General features: G+C 37.5%; 1 protein-coding gene across 11 annotated transcripts in view; it reads right to left on the bottom strand.

Moving 5' to 3' along the window:
• KMT2C (lysine methyltransferase 2C) overlaps window positions 1-17,607 on the bottom strand; it is a 192,889-nt gene that overhangs the window by 60,231 nt on the left and 115,051 nt on the right. For 10 of the 11 annotated variants that reach the window (XM_064638459.1, XM_064638481.1, XM_064638474.1 and 7 more), the window contains 8 exons: window positions 16,343-17,082; window positions 8,657-8,776; window positions 6,146-6,262; window positions 3,281-3,382; window positions 2,996-3,100; window positions 1,649-1,830; window positions 786-950; window positions 97-206 (listed from right to left, as the gene is read on the bottom strand). In XM_064638459.1, coding sequence (XP_064494529.1) covers window positions 97-206; window positions 786-950; window positions 1,649-1,830; window positions 2,996-3,100; window positions 3,281-3,382; window positions 6,146-6,262; window positions 8,657-8,776; window positions 16,343-17,082 — 1,641 coding nt within the window. The remainder of the gene's footprint in view (window positions 1-96; window positions 207-785; window positions 951-1,648; window positions 1,831-2,995; window positions 3,101-3,280; window positions 3,383-6,145; window positions 6,263-8,656; window positions 8,777-16,342; window positions 17,083-17,607) is intronic. The other variant, XM_064638511.1, reaches the window with a different exon arrangement.

Below are 17,607 nucleotides of genomic sequence, written 5' to 3'. Positions count from 1 at the left end.
GAGCCAACTCTCCATCAGAGACAAGAACCGTAACACATTCCCAAACCTATTTATCGCAGTGTGCAATCCTGCCATTGGTTTCGATCGTCTCCTTACCGTTTGTTGGTGGTATGTATGGCCTACAAATGGTACAGTCAAAACCCATATCAGCTATGTTTTCCACTTCCTCCTCTGTGTTTAAGTTCTGACAGATTGCATGCATCCATCTAGAAATTAAGTGGGGGAAAAAATACAATTTAAAGGAAATATGTGGTGTTTTAGGAGACCCAAACATCAGCCTACGGTCCGAGTAAACGTGAAGTAGTTGTTTAGTTTGCATTCTTTAAGGGAGAAACCACAGAATCAGGTTTTCCACATACAGCATCCCCCTACTGTGGTGTGTATATGGAGTAGCAGACCACCTATTTCCCTTCATGGGAAGGAACTCTACAAAACAATGTCCCAGACCAAATATGTTTTAGTATTATAATTTTCTCCCTATATTGCCATCATTTCATACAATGTAATCCAGGTTTAGCCTCCCAACAATAGTCTTGTGAGGTAAATTAGTTTTATTTTTATGGGATGGGGGAAGAGACACAGAATGATTAATTAATTTGCCCAGAGTCAGATAGTTAAGTCTGTGGTACAACTAGGAATGAACTACTAAGAGACTTCTGAGACTCAATAATCCATTGTTCATTACCACAAGACCATTCCCTTCATCTTTATGCTTTTACATTACGGGAAAAAAATTAAAATAAGCCTTAAACAGGAAAAATCTGTAAAATATTAGAAATCCTTACCGATCACATTGTCTACACTGAATTATGAGCTCCTCATCCCTGTACGTGCGATAGCAGATTGGGCAGGTGGACAAACTTGCACAGGGAGCACACTGTGTGTAATTATTTTGCCATTCACATCTTAAACCTGGAGAAGTTGCTCCACAGTGTCTGCACCAAACACACCTGCAGAACAGACAAAATGATCTGTTACTTTCAGTTCACAGGAAGGTTATTTTGTGGGTCTTCTCCTTAGAACAAGGTGAGTAATTAAGTTTTAACTTAGTCTAACAACAAATGTTTAACAACATTTATAATACTTTTTTAACAAAGTTCCTTCAAACTGCAAAAACAGGCAGATGGGTTTTTGTAACAGCTCAACGGGTCAAAGGAGTTTCTGCTTCCAGTTGCCACTAAGCCTCCAGATCTAAAAGGATCTGGAGGATCTGGAGGCTTAACCATGTGAGAGGTCTAGTCTGTTTGTGTTTCACCCAAGTAAACCAAATGGTTTTCAGAGGGTTTTATTTTGAGAACAATTTGGTGAAGCAGCCGTTCGTTTTTCCAACTGAACACTGGAATGAACATTCCAATGAATGTAAATTGGAAATTTTTGGGGGGTAAGAGTTTCAAAAGAAAAATTTTGTCCACCTCTACTTATGCGGGGTTTTTTTGCATGAAGAAGCAGTACCAAGAGGAGATAACAGTTTCCCTAATAAACTGATAATTGAATGAAGCAATTCAAAAGTATTTTGTTTGCTTTAATACACCTGACTTAGATACAATTAAAACATTACTACAGTTCAATTGACATTACAAATACAAAGTGACAAAGAGAAACAGAAGAGGCCAGCAGTCAGTACTTCTGACCCCAGACCCAAACACACCATTTGCATTTCCAGCCTCCCTTTGGAACAGTCTGCAGGGGTGGATCCAGGCAGTATGTGTGGTAGCTGATGTCGCAGTCATCACAGAGGAGGAGCCTCCCTGGATCTGTGGCTTTCCCACAGGCTTCACACACTGTGCACTCCAGGCACCTCCAACCTTTGCTGAGCACCACTTTAGTAATCTGCAAATGGCAAGGTGCAAATGATTTGAAAACTGCTCTGTGAAGTGTGATCCATGTATAAATGAAGGTCTGGAGCCCAGGATGCTCATCTGGACACAGCACCCACGTCACAAGGGGCTGTTTGTCACTTAGACTTTCTGAAGCTTCAATAAACAGGAACAGATCAAACAGATCCTCCTTTTTACCTCCTTTCTACCCTTTTTAGAAATGGATGAAATGTTCCCCTTTTTCAGTCACTTCACCTGGCTGCCATGACTTTTCAAATACCATGGAGAGTGGCTTGGCAACTACATCAGCCAATTCCCTCGGGATTCTGGGATGCACCTCATCAGGTCCCAGAGATTTATGCACATTCTGGTTCTTCAAGCAGTCACAGATCTGATTGTCTCACGTCATGATGTGACCACAATAACCAGTGCTGGGGTTTGTTTTAGTCATCTGAAGCAAACAACTAACTTATTGGAGTTAATATGTAATGGAAGAGCAGTGTATAAACATAAAGTCAAATTATAATTGCACGAAACACGCATATGGCATTTTGTAAAGTACATGTAAAATAAAGTTTTGTGACATGTTCAAAAAAAAATCCCACTTTTACATAGATGTACTTATAACCAATGAAGAGTGTATAGTGTATACACTGCAGTAAGTAGCTTATTTTGTGCTTGCTAGGTCATTTCATACCATTCAAATTTAATTTTCACACATTCTCTCCTAGACTAATGAATGTAAAATGTATTAATTAACCACTCCAACTGCTGTCAATTCTGACAGCCAACAGGCAAATTGAATCAACTAAACCTTATGCCCCCAGTAAATGAAGATGCAGTATAATTTTTTCTTTGTTTTTAATTCTGCTTGTGTTTAGGTTTCAAGCTTATATCTCAAACTGTTATTTTAACCAACTGCAGGATAATCAGCACTATTTATGGTTGTGAAATTACAAAAAGGTTAATTTCTCTTGAGGCAATGCATACTATAAAATGACATTTAATTAAAGTCTTTCACAAGTCGCATACAAATAATGGTCACATTAGCTGATGAATATCTAACAAGTTAATGACTCCCCTAATTACCACAAAACCAAAGGCAGCATAGTGCTATTAAAGTACAATATGTAAACAGTGTAATCAAATGATTTCTTTTATGTAACAAAAGCACTCACCTTAATACTGACACAGTACGGATGGTAACACTGACCACACTGAGAACAGGCAAGCAACCTGCCCTCAGCACCTTGGCCAAAACTCCCACAAACTACACACATATCCTGGAATGACAGAGAAGAGCAGACTTTCAACACGTGCCAGACACTACATTCTGAAAACATATACCTGTAAAATCCAGCTACCTTGCTCTATAATTTAACTCCTAACAAGGACATTCATTCATTTTTTTCCTAATTAAAAGCTGGGAAACAAAATTAAAATACAATAACTATTATCCTAACCTGATGGAGAGTGAACTTGTCACTGTTAGAGAAGAGGACAACTGTATTATGCATCGAGTTTTCTTCCTCATCTTTATTAGATGAAATATCCATAGTTGTGACCTATTAAAAAACACAAAACATGAAGAGCAAGCACATCACATTTTCTAAGACATGAGACAAGGTGAAACTTTCTCTAAATATGCTAGAGAATACAAGCTTTGCAAATATTTATTCATATAGTATGAACTTCATAAAAAGCTACCTGCATCAGAAATTGCTATATTAATTCACATTTTTACATCAGTACAAGCATTATCAGTATTATCAGTTTTACATACACATTCTCTCTCTCTCTCTTCTGTTCCCCTTTACACATTATCCCATTGCACTTCAAAATGAAAATGGAAGAAAAGAGATAGTCTAAGAAAAAAATCACTAAGCAGAAGTTGTCATACTGTGCCCAGTCTGGTCTGTTCCCTGCATATAAACACTTCTTATCAAAAAGTTAATTGCAGTGACATACTTTTGAGTATTAATTCAAAGAGCAATTGCAGAAATGTAATTTTTCCCATATTGCCTAAAATGTGGTTTAGCTAATGTTCCAAGTATGTTAGAGGAATAAGCCAGAGTTCTAAAGTTACTTGCTGTAAGCAGTTTCTTTATGAGGCTTATCTATCTTGACCATAAAAACTTGCACTGAACTTGAAACAGCTGTTTTGATCTCAATCCATAAGCTCTGACTGTAGACAGTCATTTTCTTTTTGATCAAGAGATTGGTACTCTGACCTGCCCTTTATTAATTCAGCATATACAGGCACATACAGCTTCTCAGGAAGAGAAACAAGGAAAAAAAAGACTTCAATTGTGTTCTGACCTTCATGCAAATACTGCTATGCAGAATTTGCTATCCATGAATTTAAACTAACAGGCCCAACTATTTATTCTCTGATCCAGTAAGATAAGGGCACAGGGTTCTATATAAAAGATCGAATGCACGATAGAGAAATATAACCTTGTTTTACCAGTTGTTCCAATTTTATAAATGGGGATTATTTTAAATATAGTATAAGTTTTATACAGATAGTTTTGTTTAAATAATAATTTAAATATTTTACAAGCCCAAACATCACTCTAGGGACAAATGTAAATATCATTACAACAGCTACAGGAATCCTTCTGATACACTGTTACTGGAATTCAGCTTTTACTGAGAAACAGCCAAAAAGGGAATATATTATATTAAAACATATATATATATGTTTTAATTACCAGTTGAGAGCACTGCAGCTGTAACTAGCTAGTTAACCAAAAAACACGTGAAACACCTTGACACTTTCAAGGAGAGGATTTCCCTTGCTCGTTTTTCCACAGGTTCCACCAAGTTCTTGGAATTGCTTGCACTTACAAAAGAGCAGAATTTGAAGGACAGAAAATATTCCCATTTCAAACATTTAACTGGCAAAAGCTGGTCTCTTGGTATTGCTAACTTCACCTACCCTACAAGACAGCCACATCTCTGCTCTGGAACTCTCAAGCTGACATCTATTTGATGACTCAAAGGATCAAATTTCTGAGGTAAATTGTGGAGAGTGATGTCCATTTTGTATTTATAGCAAGTTACCTAACATGCCCTAACCCTGGGGACAGGGAAATCTGACTGGTGCAACTTACTTTGTTACCAAATTCTTTTGGCCAAGTGCTTCACCAAAACTACTCAAAAAAAAGTTAAAGCGAGGAACGGTCCCTGTACTGACACAAGACACAAGATAAAGAGTAGAATAAATTATCAGTTTTCTATGTGGGAGAACAGCACTAGTGGAAATCTGACAGGGCATGTCTGCTAACAGGCGGTGCTGTTCAACACACTCGTGTGCAATCTGAAAAATCAAGTGAGAAACAAGGTGACAAAGCTTGCCAACAGGATTAGAACATTCAGAGTAATAAAACCCAAAAGACAACTGTGAAGAACTGCACAAGAACTTCATAAAGCCGAGTGCTGGGCTATAAAGTGGCAGATGAAAGTCCACAAAGTAAAGAAAAGAACATGACAAAACAACTGATAAGGATGATCAGAAATATAGAGTAGCTTCCATATAAGGGACAACTCCAAATACTGGTATTCTCCAGTCTGGCAAGACAAGAGTGGACTGAAAAGGAGGAGAACTGATGGAGATCTATAGAAAATGAGTGGCATGGATGAAGTGAATAGAAAGCAGCTCTCCACTGCCTCTTCTTTAAGAGCAGCAGACTAAGGGGCAGGCAACTAATCCAGCAGGCAGCAACTTAAAACAACAGACTAATAAGCTGTAGAACTGAAAAACGTTAACATGGTTTCCAAAAGTTTTTAAAAATGAGTGGGCAGATCCACGAAAGAAAGCTCCAACACAGGCTGCCCAAGACAAAGATACCACCTCCTGTTCAGCAAGTCCCCAAACCACAAACTGTTGAAATGTCTCCTTCTGTTCTGTACTCTCCCCCCAGCACTCAGTTTTGGTCCCCTGGGTAGAAGAACCTCTGCTCTGATCTCCTATGGCTGCTGTGACATTCTCACACACAAGCCTTGCTCTCCCATTCTGTGTCATTCCAGCCAGTGCTGCCCTTTACCCAGCATGTTTTCCATGCAAGAAAATGGAAGGAATGCTTAAGACTCCCAATAGTTGTGTCTTCAAGTGGCAAGAGCAGCGTAAAATTGCCTCAGGTCCATCAAGCTGTGGTGTTCCAGTTCTTCGTCACCAGCAGTAACAGCCAGGCTTTATCAAACACCCCCTGCTTTTTAGTGCTTTTTAGTTGGTTTTATAGAGTATTTTAATACAAGAATTATAGCTGAATAAAATTATGTTACATTAACAGACTGCAATGTGACTTTAAAAAAAATGTTCTTACCCCTGGAATGACCACAGTCCCAACTCCATTCTTCAGTTTTGATCTACCTCTGCCACCTCTTCCTGAAAGACCAGCACCACGTGGTCTCCGCTTCCCTGGGAATCCTGATCCACGGCCCTATTCGATATAAGATAACAATGTAAATGCAACCTGAAGTTCTTTTGTTATATGGGATTCAAACTTGTTCAATGCATCTAGGGAAAAACATAAGTAAAAAAACATCCTACAACTTCAAGTGAATGTGAGCCCACGAGGCCATAGTCATTAAATCACTGCATAAATCAGTAGGAAATACCTTTATAACTACTTACACGGCATAATATGATGACCTTTATCACCAGTGAGAAAGCAGCCAAAACCAGCAATGTTTATTTTATGCTCAGGAATAACTAGAAATATGGATGTTTTTTTCCCCCATAGTTGCAAAGTTTCCAAAATAAATTTTTTATTCTATGATTCATTTTTCTTTTCTTTTTAAGCAGTCAGTTCAGACAGTCATGGGACTTCTGAAAAGGGTCTGGACACTTGATTACTTGTAACCATAGATGCTTTTCTTATGCTATGAATAATCAAGCAAAACCTGGAATTTATTAAGATGCAATCCTGCTCCCAAAGCAAGAGCTGGCTCCACAAAACTCTCTTAATTCCGCAGATACAGAGAGAGCTTTTTATATTAATTCTATCAATTACACTCAGATCAACATTCCCCATAATGTGCTTACACAATATTTTTAGACAGCTTTTTTTTCTCCCTTCCTTATTTAAGATGCAGCTGCACAGTTGCAGTGTTGTGCTTTGGAGTATTCACAGTATCTTCAACTACAATTAACTTTGGAAAAGCAAGTATGCTTTTAATAATAATTACCTGTTATGCATACTGTGACTTGGTTTGAAATGTTGTTGTTTTCTGGTTTGTTTGGTTTTTTTTAATTTCAAAAGGAACTAAGCACCAAGAGGATTCCTAATCCTCCCTTATCAATTCCAGAGAGAAAAAGAACATATTCCCAACATCCCCAAATTCTGGCTGGTATTAGCAGACATCTTTACAATGTGTTTCAGAGCCTCTAATCTGTGTAACTGATAATAATTATGTCATGTACTCAAATAAGCACCTTTCCTACTATGAAATAAGCAATGAGATTATTTATTTGTGAATAACCTCAGTTCCTAGTACAGCCCAACTCCATACAGAGTATCTAGATATGGTGCCCATATCCAAACATCTGCTGTAAAATACTTTTAATAGCAAGGCAATCCATAAAACAGTGTTGATGGAACCACAAAGCTCCCAGGGGACAGTGTCCCCAACACTGAACAGTCTTTACTGATGGAGACACAAGTTCCCTGGATGGAAAGCAGCACTATGGGCTCGATATTCCTTACAGTGTTTTTCAAATATGCCAACTTCTGCTTTAAAGAAGATATAGAAGTTTATGATCATAATCAAAGGGAGAATTCTAGGATCCCAATGTTAAAATTTTATTAACATCCATCTGTTAATGGAAAGAGAAATCCAGTTTCTCTCACACAACAAGGTAATATATCACAATGCTATCTGAGGGGTGAAAGGAAAGATGCTACTGAAGGCTATTTATATGTACTGAGGTGAAACAAAAAATGTTGTCCTTAGATATCTATGGAGTTAATACATATGCACACACAGGACATACAAGCATCATTTTTTTAAGATGGAAATTCTTCTGACATGTCTCTTATTTTCTGTTTCAGATGAGGTATCAGTATTGTTATTTTCACACAACTAGTAACAGGAATAAACATGTATCTGTATCAATGTTAATGCTGAATATTAAGCTGAAAATTAATGCTTGAAGCAGCAAAAGCTAAGCTGATGTCAAATTAAAATAAAATTAGCATGAGAGTTAAAGTGAGATGAACGTAAATCACTCGGAAGCTACAGCTATTTGTCAATGTCATCACTGGGCTTTTTTGGCCTTTATTCAAAACCAATAGTTCTACTTAGTTTCTTCAGGTGTTTTTAATGGTAAGTGTCACTGTGGATACAAGCTTTGGTCCATCTAATCAGGTAGGAAAGTTCTTATTTATTTCCCCATCAGCTAAAAATGATGTCACTTTGAATGTACTCTGCAAGATTCCTCCACAGCAACAAATTCAAGCCATCCCTCAGATCTCTGCTCCTTTCCATGCCTGGCTTACCTTACTGCCAGTCTTAAGGACATTTTCCTTCTCAGGTAATTTATTTTGACAGTTACATAAAGCCAACCACAAAAAGTGATGTACTCAACACAGACAAAAATTGGGTAATACAAAGTATTCTTTGCCAGTGGAAATCAGGGCAATGCCATCATACTGTACACTCTGGAAAGCACATATTTTTTTAACCTGAAAGCTCCAGAGTTTCAATAAATTTTAGAGGCCTTAAACAGTAACAGAATGGAAGATTAATTCAGTTGTGAGATACAGAATTTCATCACTAGTCTCTACAGCAGAAAGATAGCAATGGATACATGAAAATAAATTCAAGTTATTTACCACTTTGATGCTCCAAATGGCACTGCCAGGAAGCTGTCTGGATTTAAAAATGTCCCGACCTTCTGAAATGTCTGGGGACCAGGAAGGTGGGCTGACTGTATTATTGGTACTCCAAGCCCCCTAGGATACGGTAGGTGAGAAAATAGATGTATAAAACTTTGCAACATAAAAAAAAATAAGAAAAAAAGAAAAAAGAAAAAAAGCAAGCAACAAAAAAAAAAATCTGAAAAGCAAAGCACATGCAGGCATAGGCATTTCTATATTAACTTAAGTAGTCAATTAGTTCACTGAGTGAGAGGAAGGCAGGAAATTTTTAGGTTCTTATTGAAATATACCCTAAAACAAATACTAACCCACAACTGATGGTTAAGTACAACAAAGTGAGTTTTATAAAAAAGCATAATATAAATTGAAAGCAAGCAATCATAACATCAACAAATTACTTCCCTAGGTTTTATTGTATCAATGAAGAAGACAGTAGTTTGAGGTGGTAACCTCTTATATTCCAAATCACATTCTGAAACAAGTTATGGCCTTAGTTGACCTTTGAGACTAAACTACCCACAATCACAGCAACAAAAGTGAAACAAAAGGAATATGAATAAACCACTGGACAAAAGAAACAAGGTGCCTGCATGTTTGCCATAAATAAACTGCTATAAAACCCCACAGCTAAATTTTTTTTCACCCCAGTGTTTTCATCTTATGCTGTGGTATCACATTTTAACATTACTATATACATGTAATATTATACATCCATACGGGGTACTCACAAACTCTTTTTAACTAATTGATTATTATCCCTACTTACATAGTTGTACATGGTGAGATACTGCATAACTGTCACAAGAAATAAGGCAAAACGATAAGAAAATGCTAAGATAGACAAGAAAAAAAAATGCTGAAGTACCTCATACACTTTAAAATCTGTGGAAAATAACAGATTCTTAACACAGAATAAAGAGTGCAGGAGACAGACATCATAAATAACTTCATTCCAAAAGTACACACTAGAATAGATAAAGGATAATATATTCTCCTAATTCTAAATTTGTGAGAGTAAAAAATACCGAATATCCAGATGACAAGTAAAACAAATGAAAAGTACAGGTTTACCTTCTTGAGAATGCCATTCAGCAGCAAAATCACATGGATAACATGGAATAACCACGTGCATACTAATGGTCCCAGCTATCCACACAGACATAGCTGCTCACACGGGCAAGACCAAACACATTTACACCTTAGAATGCTGGCCTATACAATAATAAGTGTTAAGGAAAATGAGATAGCTTTGCAAAATGTGGGATTTTTCTTTTCTGAAATGAAATCTCTCCATCAGGAACGTGTGGGAAGAGTCATCAAAATCTCAGACTGTAAGGAGGTGTCTTGCTAACAGCTGCACTGACTGAAAATAGGGCTACCCCTCACCTGATTTCAGGCCAAAAGGAGCATGGACAAGCCTTCCCTAATCCATGTAAGGCCCAGCCAGGTCAGCTCAATCTGCTGATGAAGATGAGCATGAGCCAACACCTCCCATCCCCTTGAGGAGATGAGAAGAAGCTCATCAGACATCTCGTGCTTGCAGAGCTGGGTGGGCTGTAACCTGTGCTGCTCAGTGAGCTCAGTATTCAAATTGGCACAACAGAGCCACAAGAAAGTTCATTAGTGACCTAAAAGCCTAATTATGCATAAAAGTCACATGTTAAAAACGCCAACATTTGGTACAACCCACAGTGTGGACACGGGTGGTTTTCAGCATAAATCTGCTTTCTAAGAGTTCAGCTCTGCCTGCACAGGAAAGGGAATATGGACAATGCAGCACTTAAAAAAATAAAAACTTGACAACTCTGCCCACACAAGGTGGTAAATCAGACACAGAACCTACAAACTGCTAAGTGCCCAGACCACCTGGGTGTTTTTAAATGCCCATCATTGCCTCCCCTCTGCCAAGGTGCTTCTAAAATCCACTCCAGCTGAACTGCCAGTGCCAGCAGCTGCTCACCTGCACTTGGGCTACAGTGAGTGTGCTGGATTAAACAGTTTAGATTGTAGGATTTTTTTTCTACCCCAGTTTTTTGTTTGGCTTCAGAGGGATGGTCATCACACAAACAACCCAGCAGATCAAAAGGATCATCAGCCTCTGACAGGGGAATGGTGTGGAGCAGAAACCTTCTGCAGCTGCAAAGCTAGAGATGGACGAGAGTCCCTGTTCGCGCTCGGGACACAAATTCATGACAGAACAGGGACACCAAGTCAGAAATGGGGGGAAAACAAGCAAAATGGACACAGAGGTTTGATTCATCAGCTGACACACCAATGAGCAACTACATCAGCAGGTCTGTGGCAATAGGAAATTTACCTTAACTATACTAGCCATGGGTTTAATATCCAATAACCGTCAGTTTTAGCAAGATGAATTTAAAACAATTGAATTTTAATTACAGTTTCCCCCTATATTTCTAAAATTAATAAGGCATAGTAAGTAACTGTTCTTATAAAATGGCAACTCCAAATCTGTATAGTAACACAAAGAAAATCTATGTATCATAGAAACAATCTTTACATCAATCTATAAAGGAGGCAATATGATGACTAAGGGTCAAAATTCCAGATCTTAAACATGCTGAAAATACTTTATCAACAACTAAAATTACCTACTCTTCTTAGGAAGGTACAAAATTATTTTCCTTTTAAGAAGATACACTTTTCTAATGATTAAGTATATTCAAAAGATTAAAAAGCTAAATGAACATTAAATCTGAATATGAAATATTCAGTCTTGCAAAACAAAATTAATTGTATATGATTCATGAACCATATTGTTAAGAATTAAATTGGAAATTTAATCCAAGTTTTATTGTAGATCAGAACAATTTGAATCCTTGGTCAGATAAACTTAATTAAAAACACACACTTCCACAATACTATGAACAAATGAAATACATCAAAGAGATGCATTAATTATATTTTGGCTTTTAATTAATGCCTACTACCACACAACACTGAGGAGAAAGTTCTATTCAGTTCATTTACATCAGAACCCCTGCAATTATTATGTACTGTGACAGAAACAGGAAGTTCTAATTCTCCATCATATTCTTGAGTCCTCAAAATTGAACAACACAGCTGCAAGTAAATTATAACAAAAGGAAACCCAATGTCAGCAAGGGTCAGGAGATCTCACTAAATTACCACTGACTGTGTTTAGCTGCTTAATGCTTTATGAATTTGACTGCAATCACAAGTGCATAAAGCTGGATTTGCAATTTAATATTTAATGTAATTTTAGGGTTGTGAACAAACTTTAATCAGTTCAAAACACAGCTCCCCTCATTAAAACAAAAAAACCAAAACAACCAACCACCAAACATAAAAACTGTAACAAAAACTAATCCTTGAAAAAAACTCTTTCTGATCTTTTTTTCCAACATCTACCTCTACATCCTTAGTGGTACCATGTAAGTGAAGACATCAGAAATGCCATAATACCCAAAAAAGGACATACAACCAAACCCTTTTTGATGTCATTTTAGAAAATCTCTTAAAATACCTACAAATATGCAGTGAGTTGCACAATAGTGACAATCAATATCTTCATGATGAAAATTAAGTACCTCTAATCATGGTATTTTTTCAAGGAACACACTCTAAAATAATACTAAAATAATACTTATGGTATTAAAAAAACAGTAGAAGTCTATTATTTAATATACAATATTATTCTACAAATCATTCTCAACTCTACCTACCACTGTTACACTGCCACAATTTGTAATGCCTTCCATTTAGTGACTTCATCTCATGCTTTCCAGTACACATTGTCATAGCAAAAATAACTATTTCAAACTTGTTCAATTCAAGTACACAGATTTCTTCAATTCAGGCACACAGAATGTACCCAATACCACTTATTGTATACCTCCACAGGAAAGAAAAAATAGCCATTTTCCTTGTGAAGATTTTTTTTCAAACTAGATACACGGTAGATTAGTCATTAACAAACTTAGATGATAATTTCTTTTAAGACTACTGCTTCAGAAAAAAGAAATATGAAAACAGTTAAAAAGAGGTCCTGTGCCTGGCATAAATTTGGAGCCTACAGGCATGAGTGGAGAATCTGCATATTCCATGGAGAAGATACTGTACAGACACAACCCCAAGGACAGCACTCTAAAAACTTTGTCATGCTGGCAACTACCAGTGAATATCTGTGATCTATGAATAACTAAATTTCATATATATGTGAAAACTAATTTGGCTTCACTAAGGAATAGGCTAACAGAAAAAGAAAGGAGACAACCCACAGAATAAACCCAAAGGAAGTCAGGGAGATGCTCAGCCTGGCAAGTAGAAGGTCCTCTCACAGGGCTGGATGCAGCTCACCTATAGCTGAAGGTATGGATAACATGCCACCCTAAAAAACACTGTCAGCAGAAGTGCACCCTGCTGATAGGAGCTGGCACAGAAAAAACCACATTCTCCGAGTGGAATAAGCCTGTACCAGCCAAAGAAATTCATACCTGTGTAACTGTAGCCACATTCTGATTTAGACAGAGCTCCCCTTTTGGTTAGAAGGCAGATTTTCTCCTGTTGCTTCCAACCAAAGTTGGGATGCTGGCAAAAATGCCAGCAGGGAGACAGGTGGTGACAACATCAGCACTGAGAGTGCAGCCCTGGAAGGGACTCAGGAAGCCTTTTAAAGCAGAATATTGTCTTCACCATTCGTGAGATGGCTTTTAGTCCTTTCCAAACTGGAGTGATGTGATGTTGCAGTCACATCACTAAAGCAAAACACTAATATCCCACATAGGAAGTCCCTTCAAATTCTGCATAAGTTTGTATTCAGTAGCGAAACAGAACAATTACTCAAATATATTTTATTTGCAATTGTATTAATAGATTCTGTAGAAAGGACTAAAAATTCATCTTACTGCCCAGCACAAGACATTAAACTTAATGAGAACAAATCCAAACCAGAAACTATTCCTCTATATGGATTCCCCTGACTCCACTGAAGCATGTGTCTTACAAAATTGAGAAGCAACATATTCAGGATCAAGAGAAATTGTTTTTTTTCTTATTCTTCTTTATATGAAGCTCCATAAACCCATTGCAATGGATATTTTATTATATTTTTTAAACAGGAAGAGGACATTCCACCAAGGTAAGCTTCTAGGAAAAAGTGCAGAATATTACCATCTGTGGTACTTGGCTCATGTTGGCTTGTCTTCAGGGTTCACAGTGATCAGACTATTTATGAAGGATCTGTTATAAACCAGGTAGGTTGGACCAGATGATACACTGTAGTCCCTTCCAACCTCACCCATTCTGTGATTCTGTTTCTGCTCCCATCCACAACTCTCCATTTGGAAAAGTACACAATTCTTTTTTAAAAAACGAGTGTTTTCAGCAAAAATAGTAATTAAAAAGAACCCCACAAAATAAAAACTAAACTGATTTCTGTCTGCAATCCAAAGGCATTCAAATACATGCCTTACAAACTGTGGATTTGTCCAATTACATCTTGCTCAAAAGGCAAACACCTGCCTGTAACTGGACATTCCAAAATCTCTTTTTTTTATAGTCTTCAGATCGCCATTCAACAGGTTTCAGTCCCTCATCAAAAGCCCAGAGTAGAAACTTGGAGCGATGGAGAGAATTTTGTCACTGTTAAGGCACGTACATATTTCTGCAAATATGATATACACACCTTACTGCACAGGGACCTAGAAAATCTACCTGCAGCACAAGAAACACAGAATTCCTAAGCTCAGTGGAAACAGAAGAAAGGTCCTAATAATCAAGTTGATTTCTGAAAAGTTCTATTACATACAAGCTTTTTCTATTTTAAAATATGATTTGCAAACTGGAGAACAGATTGTCTCAGGGGAGCCCTCATCTCTCTCTACAGCTGCCTGGAAGGAGGTTTAGTGAGGGGGGTGTTGGGTCTCTGCTCCCAAGTAACAAATGACAAGATAAGAGGAAACAGCCTCAAGTTGTGCCAAGGGAGGTTTAGGTTGGATATTAGGAAATATTTCTTCACTGAAAGGGTTGTCAAGCATTGGAACAGGTTGCCTGTGGCAGTGGTGGAGTCACCATCCCTAGAGGGGTTTAAAAGACACGTAGATGTGGCACTGAGGGACGTGTTTTAGTGGTGGACTTGGCAGTGCTGGGTTAAGGGATGGACTCGATCTTGGAGGTCTTTTCCAAACTAGAAGAGTCTATGATTTTATGATTTAGCATCACAGCAAGGATTTTGTGTTATACCTGACTTCTATACCTCAATTCAACTCAATTTTGTGTTACTTGCACCACATATTAGGAGGTCAGTGTCTGTATTATACATGGAATAAATAGCTACTTCTACAGATTTGTTTGTTTGTTTTTAAGATATGTATCTATTCTGCCACAGGCATTTACAGCTGGGGTCAGCCTTCATGTTTTCCTCAATGGGCTCTCTGGTGGTGAACTGATTTTACCGTCTCATGATGCTGGTTCAGAGCACGGGTGAACTGCACAGAAAAATAAACACAGCTCTTGCTGAAACAGGGAAGAAGACAGATTAACTTCCCCAATGGAAAACCTGAATTCATTTTAGGCTGCATAAGAACACCATCCCTTATCAATTTGCATGGTCAGCTAAGAAAGTTAATTTAATTTTTAAGACAGTATGAAGAAAAATTATTTTTATATATGCTTGTATATAAGGGTAATAACAAAAAGACCAGAGATAATCTAAAACCTTCCAAATTTAATTTTTTATATTATGTTTGTTGCCTTTATTATATACTTTTAACCTTTCAGAACACTCTATCATACCTTTTCTTAAGAACCAAGAATTTTGAACCCTTAGGTGACACGTAAAAATGGAAAGAATCGCACAATATATAAAAAAGCTTTTTTTTAACACTAAGTTCAGAAAAGCATGAAATCATCAACGTAGAAGTCCCAAAGACTAAAAATAAATTGTGATGAGAAAAGAAATGTAACACTAATTTGTCACACTGACACACTTTCTGTACAGAATTGCGCAAACATGAAATGAATACTCTGGATTCATAAACCATTTTCCCCAGAACTACTCAACTCAAATAGAGAGCAAGATGTTGCAGAAAGCAACAGACTTAAGGATTCTTTTCACTTATCAAATTTAATCCCACAACCACAACCACTTGTACAAGATAGTGCTTGCATGGTATTTGCTAATGTAACAAAACCACAAAATTATTTACTACACCATTAGAAATGTCGATCAAGAAAATATCTGGCAGCAGAATGGAAACAAGAGTTGCAGCAGGTTCTTCTATAAAGCCAGTTCAAGAAACCTTAACACACTTTGAAAGTACTAGCCAAAATAAATGCACATGTGAAAAATATGGACAGGTATGTTAAAAGGCACAGCATTATGTATATCTGCATTTGTAGCATAAGTATGACAAACACAACAAATTTTGTTTTACTTTGCTCTAACCATGAGCCAAAAGAAAACCTTCTCACTAGAGAACCTTTATGATGGTTGACCTTTCAATTATTTACCACGACATTAATTCCTTGAAGAAATAAACTACACGCTCACTCAGGAGAATAAAAGCATACTATAAGAAATAGGTGAATTGGATGCATCATTCTGAAATTTGAACTATGTGCTTCATAAATATATAACGAGACATTGCACGTTCTTACCTGTCTTGATCTGGGTCTTCCAGGAGAAAACTTGCGTTTGGTGATGGCTGGTTTTCCCATGCCAATTTTTGGAGTGACTGATATGTAAGTTGTTGGGAGAGCACTCCCAGCAGTGGAAGGCAGTGCTGGGGGCTGGCTGTGCTGGACATCTCGTGCAGAATGCAAGTCTAGTGAAACATCTGGCGAGGAAGACACGTTTGTCTTGTTGATATTAACTGCCGGGGGAAGTGAGGGGCAAGTCTCAGCTGGTGATTTGATGGGTTTGTCTCCAAGTGGTGAACTATTTACAACACCTTCATTCGAAGAAGTAGTTTCTACTTCTAGAAGAGCTGGTGTTTCTGACTTGTCACAAGTTTCGCCTCTTTCTACATCTTTTTGCACTTTTGTTATTTCCAGTTGTTGTTCTACAGGGATAGAAACATCTCCTTTGCTTTCAGTCTCCAGTATTTCTGGCGTCACAGTTACGGCCTCAGGTACTGAAGACAGAGACCGAGAGTCTACTGTGGATACTTCTGAGACCTCCACACTACCTTGGGGCAGCTCTGTCTCTTCAGCTTGTTTGTCTAAATCCTGCTGTGATACAGCTTGAACCCCTTCCATCACCTCCATCATTTTCTCAGTCTGACTGTCACCAGACGCTGGTGTCTTTTTAGGAGACATTTCCATTTCAGCTGAATTCATTTCAACAGAGACATCTGTTTCCAGTTGTGGGGTCTTTTCTTCTGGTGATATGCCTGTAACTAAGTACAACCACATTAAAGGCTCAGTGTGAAAAACAAAAAAAAAACCTACACTGCTGTACTGGTCAACAAGTATACTTGGTACACATCAATCATGCCAAGGGCATATCACTTTACCTAGGTGAATTTAATATGTAGCTTAAAATACACTTCATAAATATCTTTCTTTGTACTTATGTTTACAGTAGTCTATGTTTTCTGTTCATTATTTTTCTTCCCTGAAAACAGCACAGTGAATCACAAGGAAGTAGACCCAAGATTAATTTTTGAGGAACTGAACACACTTCCAGGTAGGCAGCCAAAAGTAGCTTCTCCTTTATTATTTCTGTGTATTGAAGATGTATGCTATCATAAATTAATGTATTTTAAGCTACTGTTCCAACACTTCCAAAAAGCAGACAGCTAAGAATAAGAGAACAAGCACGAATAAAGAATATTTTCCTCCTAGCACTGTTTCAGACTTTAGGAAATCACCTGAAATGAAAAAAATTGATACTGCTCTTTAATTTATTGATATCTCATGGA

The sequence above is a fragment of the Pseudopipra pipra genome, chromosome 1 (assembly GCF_036250125.1).
Source record: "Pseudopipra pipra isolate bDixPip1 chromosome 1, bDixPip1.hap1, whole genome shotgun sequence".
NCBI classification, from domain to species: domain Eukaryota; kingdom Metazoa; phylum Chordata; class Aves; order Passeriformes; family Pipridae; genus Pseudopipra; species Pseudopipra pipra.
This window is presented reverse-complemented; position numbering and strand designations above follow the sequence as displayed.